This window comes from Protopterus annectens, chromosome 9.part0 (genome assembly GCF_019279795.1).
Source record: "Protopterus annectens isolate FY-2018-M chromosome 9.part0, PAN1.0, whole genome shotgun sequence".
NCBI classification, from domain to species: Eukaryota; Metazoa; Chordata; order Ceratodontiformes; family Protopteridae; genus Protopterus; species Protopterus annectens.
Window position 1 is genome coordinate 426,406,131 of NC_056743.1, and position 19,990 is coordinate 426,426,120.

At 39.5% G+C, this 19,990-nt stretch overlaps 1 protein-coding gene across 1 annotated transcript in view; it reads left to right on the forward strand.

The window, feature by feature from the left end:
- LGI3 (leucine rich repeat LGI family member 3) overlaps positions 1-19,990 on the forward strand; it is a 480,821-nt gene that overhangs the window by 315,247 nt on the left and 145,584 nt on the right. The window contains exon 6 of the mRNA XM_044082968.1: positions 18,097-18,266. Coding sequence (XP_043938903.1) covers positions 18,097-18,266 — 170 coding nt within the window. The remainder of the gene's footprint in view (positions 1-18,096; positions 18,267-19,990) is intronic.

Sequence of the window (19,990 nt, forward strand, 5' to 3'; positions counted from 1 at the left end):
ACTTTTTCTTGCAAAGCCATATTTCACAAATGTGATTGATGCATTGTAATCTCACATTTATTCACTAATTTCAGTGTTGCTGGTCTTCTTCCTGTTTCTCTTAGTCGACTTATATCCTTTTTTCTTTCTCTCAATCATTTTCCTTTGGAACATTGGACATTTTTCATTGGCAAAATCTCTGTATGAATTTTTCCTATCAGAAAAATGAGAAACGAGTCCCCTTCTACTTTCTGGCTCACTTTTTGTTGGATAAATATTTTAATTTCCTCCAAAACTGGGAAAATCTCTGTATGAATTTTCATAGAAGAATGAGAAACAGAGTCCCCTTCTACTTGCTTGACTCACTTTTTGTTGGATAAATATTTTTATTTCCTGCAAAACTGACAACATTTCTGTATGAATTTTCCTGTCAGAAGAATCAGAAACAGAGTCCTCTTCTACTTGCTGGCTCACTTTTTGTTGGATAAATATTTTTATTCAATCCTTAGCCTGTTCTGCTTCAGAAAATGTCTTTAATCCTCCAGGAAAAAAATACTGTGAAGACAGCCGGATGCAGCAGTTTGAATCTCATATCTGCTTCTCAGCATTCTCAGATTGTAATGAATTTGCTTCTGTTCTGCCTGGTATGCACTAAATAATCATTTTCCACAAACACTCTGCTGTTTCCAATTTTTAATACCTTTCTCTTCTGTCGCAGTAGTTTGTCAGGATCAACTCTTTCTGCTGGTATGAATGCATATTTACTAATATAGGTCTTGGCTGCTTTCTCATGGCCAGGTTTGGAGCATACACCATTTCTGACCTTTCAAGTACTAAATCCCACCGTGGAATAACAGTCAACCTGCTTATGTGTGGTTTGATAAAATTAATTCGGTCTATTCCTTGTAGTTTCTCTGGTGCAAGAGAAAAATCTCAGGATGCTATGTGATCCTATCTCGCCTATATTCTGAACTGATGAGTTCGGAGCCGATCCTCGACTCCGACTCGGCACGCTATACTATAGAGCGAAGTCTCTTATTGGCTGAGCTATTCTATATCCCAGGATGCACCACCACTACTTCCCCAGATCTTGTTTGCCGCTTTACAAGCAAAGACGTGGTCTCGGACTTGGCTGAGCAAAGTGTTTATTTCTAAAGAATTTTCTGTCAGGAAATTTCTTAAATTTGATCCAAAAGCTGTTTTAATGGCTAGCGTTGTGGTTTGATTGAGTTTTATTGATTTTTTTGTGGTAAATTTGTCTTCAGGGAAAGGTTTCCGTTTAAGTTAGAGGGGCCTTCCCCTCGCGCGTGAGTGAGTCTTTTGTGTGAGTTTTGTGGTGCCTTTTTTTGGTCCTTTTAGTTGGTCAAGTACCCGTTTTTAGTTAGAGGGTTCTTGAACCTCCTGTTTATTTGAGTTTCTTAATTAGTGTAGTAATAGAGTCGGGCATTGCCTTATTCTTTCCTTCTACAATAGTGTGTAGTGACTGTAGACAATTATGTCTAAAGAACACAGACCATCGGGGTTTAAGAAATGTACCAGATGCAGTTACAAGATGTCCATTACAGACGATCACTCCTTATGCGTGTATTGTTTAGGCCCCAAACACCTTCAGGAGTCTTGCAGCGTTTGTCACGCTTTTTCCTCTCGGGTCCTCCAAGAGAGGAAGAATAAATTGATTTTAAAAGGGCTTATCAAACCTACTTTTGAGGAGGCTTTATCTTCCTCCTCTTCTCCCTCTAAAAAAAAAGAAATCGTCGGCTCCGACCAGCCCGTCGGAACCGACCTCTAAGAAATCTCGGCAGGCTTCTCCACCGGCTCCACGAACTTGGCGAGGCGGAACGGTCTGCCTCGATGCCTCCAGCCTCGACTCCTCTGACTTGAGCCGGCGGCTGGAGCTTGGAGCGGTCACCTTCATCGGCTCCACTGATTTGGAGCCGATGAGAGTTGCCGCTCAGACTCTTCCCTTCGGCGGCCGCCGGCACCGAGGGAAATTACAATGGAGTCTCCTTCGGCACCGATATTGATCGAGACAATTTGGAGCCGGTCCCCCAGTCCTTCAGAGCCGGTGGAGAAGTCTACTCGGACCCGTTCGATCTCCTCCCGGTCTTCCAAGATGTCGGATTCGGACATTGACAGGGTGCTCCAAAGGCTGTTTCAGTCTCCAGTTTTCCAAAAGTTAGTTTCGGCTCCAGCCCAATTGGCTCCGGAGCCGATTGTCCACCCTGTAGCTTTGGTTCCTCCTCCAACAGCCTCGACACCGTTGGAGTCGGTGTTGGTGGAGCCGATGGAGGTTTCTGGGTCGGCTCCGACCCTTACTCCTACCCCGGCCTTCGGGTTGGAGTTCGGTACACGGACCTCCTTGGTCGGCCCCGGGGGTGACGCTTCGGGACCGATGTTTTTGGTTCCGAGCCTCTCTCTCGGTGCGTCGGCTGCGGGAGTGCCATCTGCTGTTGTGGCTTTGGGGGTCGGACCTTCCCAGGATTCTGGGGGTCCGGCCTTTAGAGCCATGAGGAGCGCTTTGGCCAAATCTTCTTTGGCTACCTCCACCGTCTCACCAGCACCTTCCCTAGGCATGGAGACTGGTTCCTTTGTAGTCCCCCTGTCTCAAGACAGCGGAGCCCTGGGGCCTGAGGTCACCCCCATTGGCCCGCGCTACGGCCCGGAAACTTGGAGGACCCATTCCAAACACGGTGAAAATCTTAAAGGGATTTTTCCCCAGAGTTCTCTGCCAATTCTTGGAAACACCCAACTTCACTGAGAGTCTCCACCGGCAGTTTTGATGAAGGGCCCAAGTCCCCGTGATCTCCTTTGGCACTGGAAGCTAACAAGTTGACCCCTCGTGGTGTGTTCCAACCTTATGCACTGTCCAAGCTCGTTAGAATGAGTTGCCAACTGCCTTTTCAGTTTTTGATTACATGTCAGAAGAAAAAATTCAAACGAGTTGCATCTGCCTCAGGTGATGAATTTTCCTTTATTAGCAGTTAACCAGATTACACAGAATGTTGGCCAAGATGTCCGGACTGGACTGATCTGATCAACTTGTTTACTGACATCAACTTTTATACTGCAAGCAAAACAACTTTTTGTTACATTTCTGACCGTTAGCAGTTGGCTATGAAAAACATATAGGAAAAACATGTTTAGCCCAAATTACCTCAAACCCTCAGCTAGTACAGAATGTTCACTTCAACAACGGCAGCTCAAATTGTCCAGGACACACAGCCTGCCCCAGTAAATTAACTCTTACTCGGCCATGTGTCCTTATCCCAGGCTTCACTGAGCTATAACCAAATCTCTTTATTCTGAAATGCAGAAAACAGATATCATTCAGGTTCATAAGCAATGCTGCATTTTGTTCACAGATGAGGCCCATCTTTGATAGGCATATCCCAACAAATAACATGTTCACTTTGCAAGAACAGGAAAAAGACAAATAACAGTATATTTTTAAAACTTTTTCTCTTAACATTTCCCACCTGAAAACACTTTTATTTGTCTTTTATTTCAGCAATATATGGTAAAAACTAAGCTTTTCATTGCATACATTACTTCATTGGCAAGGCAAATTTTTAAACTTCAAAAACATTTGCAAAGAGTCACATTTCAATGTAGTCACTTTCACCAGTCTGTTGCAATTGCTGGTACATCGCTCAGAACAGCAGTATCAACCAGTCTTTGTAGAAGACCTCTGATACAGGGTATACAACAACAACCACATACCACCACGATAGCCACAGCGACTCCAACGGACACCAGGAAACTGCTGATGAGGTGACTCCATTTTCCAAACCACGCTTGTAGAAAATCTGTAAAGGGATTATTTACCCCAGAGTTCTCTGCCAATTCTTCGGATAACATCTCCAAACCTTTCAAAGCTCGAGTGATACTTCCATCAGGCGCAGTGTTGTTTGGAATATATGTACAACAGAAAGTCCCAAACATCTTGCAAACTCTTCCTTCTTTGGCCAGGAGCATATCCAACGCAATTCGATTCTGCCATGCCACCTGCGAAGTGGCCTCCAGTTGTTCAGCAATTCCTTTCAATGCATCTTTGGTATAGTTCACAAAACGCTGCTGGTTATAGTAAAATGTAGTTGATCCAGTCCACATTCTTATTAGGTTGAATCCAGACAAAGATGGATGTAAAACCAGCTGCTATTTGGTTTATTGCTTTGTATTCATCAGGTATGCCTCTTGGTACGCCAATGCTATCGATGTAGACACCATTATCGAAAGATTGCTTCGGTGCCTCTCTTTTTCTCCTACTCAACCACTTCGGCTTTATTTCAAGTTCTCTTACGAAATTGCTTGCTGGAACTGGGAAAATGTAGAATGGCAGAATTAACTTTACAAGTGCACAAGTTCCCTTCCAGGGAATCGTAAGCCTTGATCTGAGTTACCCAACAGGTATGGCCCAGTACAACAGAACAGTTATTACAGGAACACAACACACAAGAACAATGTATGGTACAAATAGGAGCATTAGATCCTAGAGAGGTTAACACTTTACATGACTCTCTTGGTTGTGGCTATGATTTTTATTATGATTTTTAACAATGATGTTTCTGTTAACCATTCGTTCAATAATGTTACTAACATGTTTAATTTTGATATACCTGATGATAGAGAACTTAATTTGACCGTTGAGAACTGTTCTGACATTAATGATGTTTTTATTATTACCGAAGGTGGTTTTAGTGTTTATAACTACACCGACATACAGTTTGGAAATGATTTTTTAGTTCTTTTTAAAAGAGGTTTTAGATTTGTTCCTTCCTTTAAACTTGACATTGGTAAAATTTTAATTAATTTAAAAATGTACACTAGATTATTAAATTTAAAAGTATTTTTTGCTAACAACGACTTGGTTAGTCATAGTGGTACAGCACATTTGACATTAAAACGTAGCAGTACATTTATTCCACCAAGTAATCCCATGATTCTGATTTTTGAAAAACTTTGTGAGATCCAATTTAGAAAGGCTTTAAAGCAAGAAAATGTTATGACTGAGAATCTTACATCTGCTGAAAAATTTTGTCTCAAGGAAATTGCTACTTCTGATCATTACAGAATTATGAAGCCAGACAAGGGAGGTGGAGTGGTTATTATGACCAACACAGATTACTGTAATAAAATGACAATTATGCTGAATGACACTACTACATACGAAAAAGTGACAAAATATGAGATGACAAGGGCCTATATGAAAGTAGATTGGTTAATATATGAATATTTGATGGAAGGTATTATAACAAAAGATGAATATTGCTATCTAAATGTGGAATTTCCCATCACACCAACCATTTTTGGTATCCCTAAGATACACAAAAATATACAAAATCCACCTTTTAGGCCTATTGTGTCTGCAAAAGGGTCTAAAACTGAGGCCCTAGCATCCTTTATTGATGTCAATTGCAAAAATACTCTTGCTAAATTACCACATATTTTATAAGATTCTTGGCATTGCCTGGATCTAATCAGACAAAATAATGTTATGAACACTTCTGAGTTTATTATGGCTACAATTGATGTGGTCAATTTATTTTCAGTTATTCCTCATAAGCAGGGTCTGGAAATGTTTGAAGCAAGTTTACTAAATTATGGTGATATGGATGCTAATAAATGCCGGCTTTTAACCGATTTTATGGAAATTGTGTTAGATAATTTTATTTACATTGACAGTGAATTTTATAGACAAAGTACTGGTGTTGCAATGGGTGCCAGATGTGCCCCTATATATGCAAATTTGGTGTTAGCCAAATGGGAAAAGGATTCAGTGTTTACATCTATATATTGGCAAAATGTTTCTCTTTATCTGCGTTACCTTGATGATATTATTGTATTTTGGAAAGGTGAAAAAGCTGTATTGATTGAGTTTATTGAATATCTGGGGACGACATCTGACTTTCTTAAATTCACTAGTAACATTCAAGAGAAGCAATGTGAATTTCTGGATCTAACCTTGTCCGTGGATGGTGATGGTTTTCATTCAAACATTTTTAGGAAGAAAACCTACTCTAATTCTTTTTTACATTTTGATAGTTGTCATCCTATGTATCAAAAAAGAAATTTGATAAAAGGACAAATGGTCAGATTATCAAGAATTATTAGTGATGATAGTATGTTTAAACATGAAATTGAGAATTTGTCTAAAATGTTTATGGATCGAGGATACCCAAAGAATCTTATTGACACTACTAAAAATGATATTTACATCAATAGGAATATACGCTATAAACCTATAATTAGATATGGATGCGATAACCTGTCCAATAATAGTGCTAGTTTGGTTAGATATGATTCCTTTATTTTGCCCTACAATGATACATCATTTTTTTTAGATGATATTATAAAAGATACCTGGACAAGTGTTTTTGTTAATAACGCTGAGCTATCTAAATTGTTGGGAAGTCAGCCAAAGATATCTTTTAGTAGAGGCAGAAATTTAAAGGACATTTATGAGTCTAACAGTAACAGGAATTTATATAAAGCATCAAAAATGAGTAAATGTGGTACCTGTCACACCTGTAAGTACATTAATGATGGCCCTTATGTAACAATACAGGGTTTTAATAAGACTATTCGGTGTCCTGGTTACTGTAACTGTAACACTAAGATGGTGATGTACCTGGCCACTTGCTCTACTTGCCCAGCATTTTATGTCGGAAAGACTATTAGGAAGTTAAGGGAACGCATAGTCGAACATGCTAGGGACATTAGGAAACACAAGACCACTAGCTCACTTTATATGCATAGCACTAGATGTACAAGTTTTAAAAGATTTATATTTTTTGTTATAGGTAGAATTCCACACATTATACACAAAGGTGGTGATGACAAGATTATGCTTGAGGCTATGGAATGTTTATGGCAATTAAGATTAAATGCCTGTATGCTACCTGGCATCAACGAAAACATATCTATTTCAAGCATTTTAAAATATAGGTCACATTTCATATGACCATATTTCAATTGACATTTAATATTGTATTTTACTATGTATAGTTTATAATTTATTGAATTCATTTTATTTACATATTTTAAACTGATTAGTCACAGCTTGAAGTTATGGGAAAGAGTAGTGGAAGCAAGGTTAAGAAGGGAGGTGATGATTAGTGATCAGCAGTATGGTTTCATGCCAGGAAAGAGCACTACAGATGCAATGTTTGCTCTGAGAGTGTTGATGGAGAAATACAGAGAAGGTCAGAAGGAGTTGCATTGTGTCTTTGTAGACTTGGAGAAAGCATATGACAGGGTGCCTAGAGAAGAGTTGTGGTATTGTATGAGGAAGTCGGGAGTGGCAGAGAAGTACGTAAGAGTGGTACAGGATATGTACGAGGGTAGTGTGACAGTGGTGAGGACTGCAGTGGGAGTGACAGATCCGTTTAAGGTGGAGGTGGGATTACATCAAGGATCAGCTCTGAGTCCTTTCTTATTTGCAGTGGTGATGGACAGGTTGACAGATGAGATCAGACAGGATAGCCCCGTGGACTATGATGTTTGCAGATGACATTGTGATCTGTAGTGAGAGTAGGAATCAGGTTGAGGAGACTCTGGAGAGGTGGAGATATGCTCTAGAGAGCAGAGGAATGAGGGTCAGCAGGGCTAAGACAGAATATATGTGTGTCAATGAGAGGGAGGGTAGAGGAATGGTGAGGATGCAGGGAGCAGAGTTGGTAAAGGTGGACGAGTTTAAGTACTTGGGATCAACAGTTCAGAGTAATGGTGAATGTGGAAGAGAGGTGAAGAAGAGAGTACAGGCAGGGTGGAATGGGTGGAGAAGAGTGTCAGGAGTGATTTGTGACAGACGGGTATCGGTAAGAGTGAAAGGGAAGGTCTACAAGAGTGTAGTGAGACCAGCTATGTTATATGGGTTGGAGACAGTGGCATTGACAAAAGGCAGGAGTCGGAGCTGGATGTGGCAGAGTTAAAGATGTTAAGATTTGCAATCGGTGTGACTAGGATGGATAGGATTAGGAATCGGTATATTAGAGGGTCAGCTCATGTTGGACAGTTTGGAGACAAAGCAAGAGAGACAGATTGCGTTGGTTTGGACATGTGCTGAGGAGGGATGATGGGTATATTGGGAAAAAGATGCTAAGGATGGAGCTGCCAGGTAAGAGGAATAGAGGAAGGCCTAAGATAAGGTTTATGGACGTGGTGAGAGAGGACATGCAGGCGGTTGGTGTGACAGAGCAAGATGCAGAGGATAGGAAGAAATGGAAAGAGATGATCCGCTGTGGCGACTTCAACGGGAAAAGCCGAAAGAGAATGATGATATATATATATATATATATATATATATATATATATATATATATATATATATATATATATTTAAAGTAATTTTTAAATATCTAATTTAATTAATTTTATATAAATTTGCTACATATATTATTATATATTATATTATATTATATTATGTATTATAAGTATTTAATTTTTTATTGTGGATATTTATTACATATTTATTTTACTATATATGTATTTTAAATATGTTTTTTATTGATGTCAAGTAAAAATATATATATTTTTTTCTATAGTGACATTGTTTAATCAATTAATTAATTTTATGATGTTAATTGGGTTATTGAATGATTAGGAAATTATGTATGTATATATATGAATGGCCAGTTGGTAATTTCTTGTACTCTGATGATGCCCTGATGTGTGGGTGAAAGCGCTAAGTACTTTTCATTTTATTTTGTGTGTGGTTCAGTAATAAAGCAGGTTGATGCAGTTCACTGTGTGGGTTTTGTATTTTTACTAGTTGACACATTTTTTTCAGTTGATCTGAGTTTGTTGTCTCCACATAACCACCATACATCTGCTAAACTATGAGTTTGGTTCTCCAGAAATGGATTCCCATTGCCATTCACAGTAACATTGCAATAGTTCTGTCCCATATTGCCATCATTTTTCCCTGTGCCATCTCTGGAAATGCACATATACGAACCTGGATAGGAAATCGCTGCAGGCGGTTTCTCAACTTTGCTTATGACCGGAAAACGCTGAGTTTCATCTTTGCATTTATCTTCAGTTTTGTTGAAGAATAATTTCAACAGACACGTTAGGTTACCTTCATCTTGCATCAATGGGACTGTTGCTAATTGTTGTTTACCTTCAGCACAAGAAATACAGTTCTCACGATGTGCTTCTCAGGTACTATATCTAACCCAAGACAACCATTCATTATGGTGTACGAATCCCGTCTCGAGTAACAATTGTTCTTCTTTTGTGAAGGCAAAATCTGCTTTATTTGTAGCATTCTTAAGGCTTTGTACTTTAAGTTGGAGGGTCCCCAAAGGATCAGTTCTAGTTGGAAGAGACACTCTTCAAACTCCTGAATCACTTTCTTGTGGTGACACAATGGTTATAGTAACTACTCCAGTACCTTGGAAATGCGCAATTTTTATTCTTTGTTGCCTGCTTTTATCTTTCTCTGGTATCACTGCACCACTTGTTTCCCATCCATTCACATCTGTTGACCACCAAACACTTGACCAGGACGTACAGTCGCTATTGCACAAGTATTTTGCATGAGTCAAGAAATTATTATTGTTCCATTTAGAACAGTCCAAAATTCCTTCACAAAGTTTCACCTTAAGCATAGTAGTAACACCTGTTTGCACTTGCAGCACCACCATTCCTTTTTCTCTTGCAGCTGTTCCTTCTCGTATGGACATATTTACTTTCGCCACCAAAATCATCATCATGTGACAGTTCAAGTACCATTTGAACATGGCCATCCTCCCTAAGGACTACCTCGCGCCGTTGGTTTCTTCACTGGGTTTGGGACGAACTAACCCCTATTGGGCTAATCCCCCTTTATAACCAGACTTTGCGCTCAGAGGTCCAGTGGAGTTTGACCAATATCAATGGCAGAAGGAAGAGCCTTGAGTTTTTTACAGTGGGTGATATGAATCCATGAAGTCCTCTCAGCGATCTTTACAGCCGTAGGTGTCGAGATAAGTACTTGGTATGGGCCTTCCCACCTGGGGGATGACCAATTCTTTCTCTTCACAATTCGGATCCACACCCAGTCCCTGGGTGCCACGCTTAACAAGGTTTCATTTCTGGAATCTGCAAAGGAGTCATTGGTTACAAGAGATGTGACATTTAGCAGCTTCTTCATATAATCCGCTAGATCCTCACCCCCCTCACGTTCCGCTGGCAACAATCCTTGCCACTGCGGGACGTAATATGGTCTCCCAAACAAAAGTTCAAATGGTGTAAGTCCTTTGTAGGAAGGTGAGATTCGCATGTACAGGAGTGCCAACGGAAGGCACGCAGTCCATGACCTATGTGTTTCTGCCATTAGTTTGCGGAGCTTACTCTTCAAGACTCCGTTGTGTCTTTCCACCAGTCCAGCTGATTGGGGATGGTAAGCACAATGATTTTTGAGATCAATTTGAAACACTTGACCCAATTTCTGAACAACCTGGTTAACAAAATGAGACCCATTATCACTGTAAATGCGTCTTGGTAGGCCAAATCGGGGAATTATTTCTGTAGTCAAAAGCTTTGCTACTGTTTGTGCATTTGGATGCTTCACTGGAAAAGCTTCTACCCATTTAGAAAAAGCATCAATAATGACCAAACAGAACCTTTTTCCTCTGAGGGTGTCAATTCAATAAAGTCCATACAGAGTGTGTGGAATGGATACGGAGGGGTAGGGAATGCCTGCTGAGACTTTTTAACTCCCCCCTGAGCATGATACTTTGCACATAATAAACAAGATAAACAGAATTGCTTTGCATAAGTTAAAAACCCTTTACACCAAAACACCTTAGACACTATTTGAATCATCGTCTGTACTCCTACATGGGCAGGTCCATGGCTAACCAATGCCGCATACCTAAAAAGGTTTGAGGGTAATACCATTTTGCCATCTGCCTTATACAACCCACTCTGTTGAGTGATACCATATTTTACCCATCGACATTTTTCCTTCTGTGTCGTCAATGTTTGCATTACTTTTAGTGTCTCTAAGTCTAAGAGGTGTCCGGGCTCCAAATCATTATCATGTAAAAGCAAATCATTTTCTTGAGCTGCCTTTTTTGCAGCCATATCAGCAAGGGCATTTCCCCTGGAGACAGGATCTTTTCTGTTGGTATGTGCGGAACATTTACATATCGCTATCTGAAGTGGTAGTTGCACTGCATCTAACAACTGTAAAATTAAATCTCTGTGATTTATTGGTTTGCCTGTCGCAGTAACCATTCCCCTATTCTTCCATAGTTGAGCGAAAACATGTACAGTGGAGAAAGCATATTGACTATCTGTATAAATTGTCACTTTTTTACCCTCCCCTAAGGTACAAGCTCGAGTCAAAGCCACCAACTCAGCTGCCTGTGCAGAATAAATGTTTGACAATCCTTTTGCCTCCAAAACTTCAGTTTCTGTGGTGACAGCATACCCTACTAGTGTTTTTCCTACAGTGTCTTTCTTTGCTGATCCATCTACAAACAAAACGAGATCAGAATCTATCAACGGAATATCCGTTAAATCTGGTCGGGGAAGTATTTTGTCATGAATGCTGTCTAAACAAACGTGTGGAGTACCTCCTTCTGGAGCTGGCAAAAGTGTCGCCGGATTAAGAGTAGTACATCTTTCTATGGTCATATGAGGCTGTGTCAGCAGCACTGTCATACACGACAAATGTTGACTAGGAGATAAAAAGGTTATCTTATCTTGCAAAAGTATAGTAGCTACTGAATGTGGAACCCGCAATTGTAATGGGTGAAACAAAACTAATGATGCTGAGGCTTGTACTGCCATGGCGGCCGCCACCACAGCTTGAACACAATGTGGCATTGCCCTTGCAACAGGATCTAATCTGGAGGAGTAGAAAGCTATCGGCCTCTGTTTATCCCCATGTAATTGTACCAGAACCAAAGTAATATATCCTCCCTTACAATCAACCATTTGTACAAACCGCTTAGAATAGTTCAGAAAACCCAAAACAGAGGATCCTGCTATCAATTGCTTAATTCTAATAAATGCCTGTTTTGCCTTATTTGTCCACTGTATATTATTCTTAGCCGCCATGGGAGTATCATAGATCAGTGCGGTCAATGGCCCTACTTCCTCAGCATAGTTAGGGATCCAACTTCTACAAAAATTAGTCACACCTAAAAAGGACACCATCTCCCGCTTAGTCGTAGGCATAGGTGCCTCAAGAATTGCTTGTTTTCTTTTGTTCTCCAATTGTCTACCTGCCTGCGAAATTAAATAACCCAAGTACTTTACTTGTGCTTTCCACAATTGTAACTTTTCTTTATTTACCTTATGTCCTTGCTCAGCTAAAAACTAAGAAGGGCAAGGGTATCCTTTCTACAACTTTCCTGCATGGGTGAGGCCAACAAAATATCATCTACATACAACAGAACCTGGCTTCCCTCTGGGGGAACAAACTGAGCTAAATTCGCAGCCATTTCTTGTGCGAATATTGTCGGACTCTCACAATAGCCCTGTGGCAATCTGGTGTAGGTGTATCTTTTACCTTGATAAGTGAATGCAAACCAAAATCTACTCTCCTTATGTAGTGGTATGGAGAAAAAGGCATTGCTTATATCTATGACAGAAAAATATCTGTGCTGAGGTAGTAAATCATTAAGTAATGTATAGGGGTCAGGGACCACCGATGCTCTTGGGATTACAGCCGAATTAACTGCTTGTAAATCCTGAACCAACCTCCATGACCCATCCGGTTTCTTTACAGGAAACAACGGAGTATTGCAGGGTGAATCTGGGCATTCAACAAAAATTCCTACCTGTTTTAGCTGCTCAATGACTGGCTTAATTCCTTCCTCTGCTTGTTTACTTAGCGGGTATTGGTGCTTACGAGGTCTAAAACCTGACTTTGGAGTTATACAAACTTCACCTGCTGTTTTCATCAGTCCTACATCCCCTTTACCTTTTGACCATAAATCTACAAGTAAGGCACTTAACGCACTATCTTCCTCTTGAGTTAGGAGGATTTGTCATGCCATTTCTGTTTTGTCATCCCTGAGGTGCACACTTGGTTGTGCCCAAGTCACCCAATTTAATCTTTGTACCTGGATCTGTTGATCCTTCAACTGACTTTTGGACATTGTGTTCCAGTTTGTTACCTTTTTCGCCAAATCTACCCAATGTGTCCCCACCGCTTTAGTAATTGAAATATGTGGGCTATAACCTGAACGATATAAAGAACTCATTTCCTTGGTCAAAGTACAGGTCACTACTGTATTACCTTGCTTATCCCAAAACATATCATTCAAAATTATCCTTGCACATTTGTGCCTAAAGAATTCTTTTTCAAATTCTTTATCCAGACCAGGGGCCTGTCTGTAGTACATAGTACAATGTAAGTGCGCCGCAACCTGTGGTCACCCGCTCTTAGATTTACTTAAAGCTAGGTTGATCAAATCTGTATCAACCCTCCCCGGCCTGTTTGAAATCAAGTCCTGGCTATACCAGTAAAACAAGTCTTGTACTCCTTGTACCACCAAGCCATCTGCTAACTTTTTCGCCTCAATGCCTTTAGGTGTGGGAATTGCCGCTATTCCAAACAAATGCATCAAATCTCTTCCCAGCAAATTAACTGGACAAACTTTCGATATAATTGCCCTACACCTAACAGTTTGGTTTGTTTGCGGATCTGTGAACAATAGAGGATGAGACAGTGGTTCCTTATAGATTTTCCCGTTTGCCGCTTTCACAAGGACAAACTCATCTGTTTCGCAGTTCGGGGGTAGAAGTGCTGGACCCAAAAGTGTACGCGATGCACCTGAATCACATAAAAACTCCACTTTCTGTCCCTCAACCAAAAACTCTATCAAGGGTTTTTGATCCAGATGCATAGCAATACCCAAATGTGCCAGGTTTATGACTTCACAGTCACAATCCCGCCCTTCCTTAAATTCCTGGGTGTCCTGACATTCATCGCAGAGAGTGTCTGCCTCATCATTATCACAATCATTCTCGCTTTCTTCTTCTCTACAATAATCACAATAATGAATTTGGCGCCTTCCTTTACTATCATATAGTCATACGGAGCCCTTGTTCGTAAGCTGTTGTGGATGTTGCCACTCTTCGCAGTCGGCAGCAAAGTGCCCACGTCAACCGCATTTAAAACATTCTCCACGTTTTAACCTCCCCTCATATTCCTCTGAATGTCCACCCTGTTTATACGACGTGTCCCATTTCGGGCCCCCATGTCTTTGTATGCCACCACGGCGCCCTTGCCCCCTTTGGTCCTGTACCAAAAATACACCACCATCATCCCCTACTGCTAACACTTGTACTTTCTTTTTCTTTTTTAAATTGAAATGTCGCTCAGCATGCCGTGCATATTCAAACAAAGGTTGCAGACTACATGTTCTGTGATCAACCATATGTTTAGTTATAAAACTATTTATCGGAGCCTTACAACCTTTAAGAAAAGCTGCCAATTGCTGTTCGTACGGACTATCAGTAGTCTGATCCTGCGGAATCATCATTCCACAATGCTTATTGAACACTTCTGTCAGTCTTACAATATAGTGATCTACAGATTCATCATCATTTTGAATGCACTGATTTATTACTGTCCAATCTGCTCTTGGACGCCACTTATCAGAAATTCTCTTTAACAGATCAGTGACTCGTGTGTCTAACACCCCAGAATTATGCTTTAATGTAGTGCCGTCATCTGCCTTTCATGTCCAAGTACCACAAACTAAGTGCCAATCTGGACCTAAGATTTGTCGCACTACTTGTTCTACTTCTAAACCATTTAGATGATAACTTAAACGCATACCAACTATGTCCTCAGAAAACTTTTGAAAATTAATCTTGGGATGAGGAATACCATCCGTAGCTCGTTTTATATCCTCCCTAGCCCAGGGACGATAAACTAAAATAGTTGGCTCTTGTCCAACGTCCCCTGCTTGTGGGTTTGCAACTTGTATTAAGGGAAGGGCTTCTGAGTGGTCAGAAAGTTTAATGGCCCAACGTCCTTGCCCTGCTGGTCCCGACCTTAACTGCATAGGTTGGTCTACCTGTTGCAAAGCAACCTTGGGTACTAGGGAATTTGCGGGTAAATTGGAGGTGTCACAACGTTTCCTTGAGCAGCCAGTAACCCACCCTGCTGTACAGATCCCACATCTTCAGACTGATATTGAGGAGGTTCCGCCGGTACAGCAGCAGCAATTTCCTCATACGGTGGGGCAGTTGCCTGCCTTTGTACCGCACAAACTGTATGCTCATCCTCCTTATCTAAAAATAAAGCTACTTTTCCACTTGGCACCAGTGATCCTTTTTGATTTATTTTTTCTTTTTCCTGGCACTGTTTTTCTTATATAGCTCGTTTATTTGCCTCTTCTAACCATTTTTGTGCTTGGGGAAATCCCAATTTTCTTTGTTTTTTAGTTCTAGTTCCCGCATCTCTTTTCAAATCTCTAAACAATTTTGCACAGGCATTCTTATTCAGTGTACCATCAAAATCATATCTCGACTTCCACTTTTTCAAAAATGTAACATTATTTTTGTTTAAACCTTTCATATACTTAGCATCAACATTTAAACAGGCATCACTCTCACACTTGCAGCAATTCGAACCCATGTTTCCCCTAGATTTCTTATTTTACCTTCCTTTTTTTTTTTTTTTTTTTCTTTTCTCAGGTATTTAGGACTGTATCAAAATTATTTTACAGGGCTTATTATAAAATGGGACTATCTTAACGGGTGACCCTAACAAAATAATCTTAACAAGTAATCCTACCCATCTTTAACTAAAAATAAAACCTTGTTGACAAGATTAAATTAAATTAAAATAAATTTATTTTTCATCCTACCTGAACCAGCTGAGACTCCGTTTCCCCTTTTCGTTCAGAAACCGTCCCTCAGATAGGGATCAGAGAGCAGCCGGCCTCTTTTCAATGACAAATCAGTCGGAGGGCTTTCAGTCGAGAGAATCTTAAGATGAGAAACCCTCACCTGCACAGGTTTTTCGGTCTCTCTGTCGGTCTGATCCGTATCTTCGTAGAGGTTTCCGGTCCGAAGGACCAAAATGTCAGAAGAAAAAATTCAAATGAGTCGCATCTGCCTCAGGTGATGAATTTTCCTTTATTAGCAGTTAACCAGATTACACAGCATGTTGGCCAAGATGTCCGGTCTGGACTGATCTGATCTCCTCTGATCTGATCAACTTGTTTACTGACATCAACTTTTATACTGCAAGCAAAACAACTTTTTGTTACATTTCTGACCGTTGACAATTGGCTATGAAAAACATATAGGAAAAACATGTTTATTACAAATTATTTCAAACCCTCAGCTAGTACAGAATGTTCAATTCAACAACGGTAGCTCAAATTTTCCAGGACACACAGCCTGCCCCAGTAAATTAACTCTTGCTCGGATGTGCGTCCTTATCCCAGGCTTCACTGAGCTATAACCAAATCTCTTTATTCTAAAATGCAGAAAACAGATATCATTCAGGTTCATAAGCAATGCTGCATTTTGTTCACAGATCAGGCCCATCTTTGATAGGCATATCCCAACAAATAACATGTTCACTTTGCAAGAACAGGAAAAAGACAAATAACAGTATGTTTTTAAAACTTTTTCTCTTAACAACACACTACAGCCAAGACCAGTTAAATACTTGGTTGTACTGCTGTTTGGTTTATGTCTTGAAGAATGAAGTTTATACTGCTCGTTTATTAACATTACCTCTGGACTATCTTTAGACTCCATTCCTGAAAAAGAAGGTAATTGTACTGGATGTGGTGCAGAGAAGAACCATATAAATGAGGATCTATGTTAAACCATCGAGCAATCTCTTCATCAAACTGCTATTCATCGAGATCACAACATTGAAGAATTCATTCAGCAAACGTTTATATTAACTCATAGAATTACATTAGTTGGCCAGCTGCTAATGCAGTGATATGTATTGTGGAATTAGTAGTTAGAAATATTGTACAAAGAAAGGGCGTACATATTGGAGTAGAGCAACACTTGATATACACCTGTGAGTGCCTACTTTAACCTTAAAATTAGAATGCATTATCCAATATACTTTTATAAGCAGATTACTTTAAAGTGAAATACAAAGCATGATAGTAAATGTTACCTGCCAAGTGAAGTTGTTATATAAATAGATTTCATGAGTGCTAATGTACACTTTAGTAATTTAATTTATATAGTTTGTATATTGAGTTTGGAGAGTGTTGTTTTGTGTTTAATTTAATTTGCCAGGTTAGTATATTGTCTGCGATGTTGGACAACTATGTCAATTCGATGAAGTGGAAGTCAGCGAAATTAATGTTGACTGAATGATATCTTCGAAGTCGTAGTCTCAATGAATAGCAGTGTGATGAAGAGATTGTTCGATGGTTTAACATAGATCCTATAAAGGATACATAAGATGGAAAACAAGAAATCAAGAGATTAACAAGAACTATTATTATAAAAATATTAGACTGGAAAAGGGATTCCGGTTTGTGCGAACAGTTTTACACAGTATGAGAAAAGAAACTATGCTATAATGTCAGGAGCTTATTCTTCTAAGGGGTACAAAGTGAGTTCCTAAGGTAGACCTCAACAATGATGAATTGCATATAGTTGACTGATCTAAACTGGAATCATTAGTTGTCCCTTGTTTTGTTATGTGAAATTTTTCTCCACGGTTCTGCCCTGTAAAAAAAGGCTTTGTTTTGCTCAGTGTGAATAATGCAGTTAAATAAATGAAACTAAAAAGTAATGAATGTGTTACCAGGGAAAGTGTCACAACTGAAAATATCGATATTCACATTGCATGCAACAAGAAATGTCCAGTTTTCTGTTCCTATACCCTGTGAATAATGAAATAATTATTTTTACTCACCTGCACATTTATGGGAATGTGATTTTTCAATGGTAACCTCCTGGAAAGCTCCTACTAACATGTTTATCCTACACCCATATCACAGCTGTCACCTTGTCTTTATTACAGCTCATTGTCATTTTTCTAAAACATCCTAAGTAATCTGAAGGAGGACTCCTAGACTGAAGGGAAAAGCAAGAACAGAGAATAGGTGGTGTGATGTTTTCACTCTTGCTGTACATAACATGATAGTAACTGAGCAGACTTCATCTGCATTTCAGAGATCTGCGGGGCAACATCTTTCACTGTGACTGCCAAATAAAATGGCTAGTAGAATGGCTAAGGAGAACCAACCTCAGTATTCCAGCAATTTACTGCATCACCCCCTTGAGTCTACAGAATCAGAAAATCGGTGACCTTTCTGACAAAGATTTCAGCTGCATCACAACAGGTATGGATAACCACAGAAACAAACTTATTTCATCTTTTGTGAACAACTACTGTGTTACACAGGGGGTTAATTAAAATACTACATACCAGGATATAAATATACCAATTAAAGATGCAAACCAATGATTCTGAAAACCTGTAAGTCATGAAAATGAATATAGTGTGTTTCTTATAAGATTATGAACACAGTGTTAGATGTCCAGATGTTCTGTGGCCTAATCTTAATTCAAAATTTCTCCCCAGTTTAGAATCTTGGATGGTCTGGAGAATCATGACTTGTGATCATCACTCTCTGTGTTATCAGCTATAAGATGATGTCATTGCACAAACGAATGACATAGTCAAAGTAAAAGGCCAAACCCCTAACAAGACCATTTAATTACGCTCCTTTTACGCCTTCTTCAATTACTACTGCTTTGTCAAAACTTTACTGCTTACAGAGTTAAAATATTATTTTGAACCAGCATCTGTTAAGTAAGGAAATTCTACCTCGTTCCTTGCCCCCCTCCCCATTTTTATTTTAGGCTTTATTTAGATTTCTTGTACTAAGAGGTTGAGATTTATAGTAATAGAAGAATCACATTTCCTAACCATAAGCTTTCAGAGAGGTGCAGATTACCTTTAACTTACTTATTATTTCGCAAACAGACCAATCTATGGAATCTAGTAGTACAGAGCTCTTGTATGAGTTGGAAAGCTTGGTCTTTAGATAAAATCTTTTTTAGTGTTCACATTTCATATCCATAATGCTCAAATGCCTCTGTTTTGGTGACACTGATCCTGACCCCATTTCTAGCCTAAAAGTTGTGCTTTATATATTTCACTGGCCACTTACTGGAATCAGGAAGGCTGCGTCTTTAAGAGAATCATAACTAATTCCCTGTATGGCTCACCACCTCTCTGCTTTTTTATTTTTTTCCTTGGAACCCCCTTTTTTTTTGTTAGGAGGGTACTGCCTCTAAAGTTCAGCTCATGTTATTATTGTTCTCCCTTGTTGGTTGTCTGTCCTTGGGTTTCAGATATGGCTTAGGTCAGAGCCAGTAATGGCTGACCATGACAGACTGAGTGTAGGTGAAAAGGATGATTTTTGCACTTAGTTGTCATTGGTGGCTTTTTATGTCATAAGCCACTTTGGGCATTGTCTAGGTGAAAAAACTGAAAAGGGAGATTGGGCATGCAGTGCCACACCAGAGGACATCTGCCTTAAGCTGCATTTATTAGATGCTGTTATGGACAGAGACACACACACACACATACATGCATATGCACACAAATCTGTGGCTCTGTTGTGGGTAATCAGCCATCTGTAAACCGCCTAGTCCTATTTAACATTCAAAACTGCGCTCTTCCACTCCTAGCTAACTCTCTGGTAACCCAAGTTTATTTGAAGTTTACCATTCACCAGCATTATAACTAAAACCTACATAAGAAATAAATAAGCATGAATAATTTCTAAAAACATAGTTGTTGCACCGCTGGACAACACAGGCTGCAATGTCATAAATCTTTCTACTATTTTTTGCATGATCTAATATTTCATTGCTTCTCATCTAATACAGCTCTATCACTTATTTAGACTTACTTAGGAGTTCTATAATGCTCTTCATTGTGGACAGAACTCTAAATATGACATTTAAGCCAACCATTCTATGTTTAATTCACTGTTAGAATCTAGCATTCTTTATTTTGTTCACTGTTAGAATCCACCATTTGCCATTTTGCTAC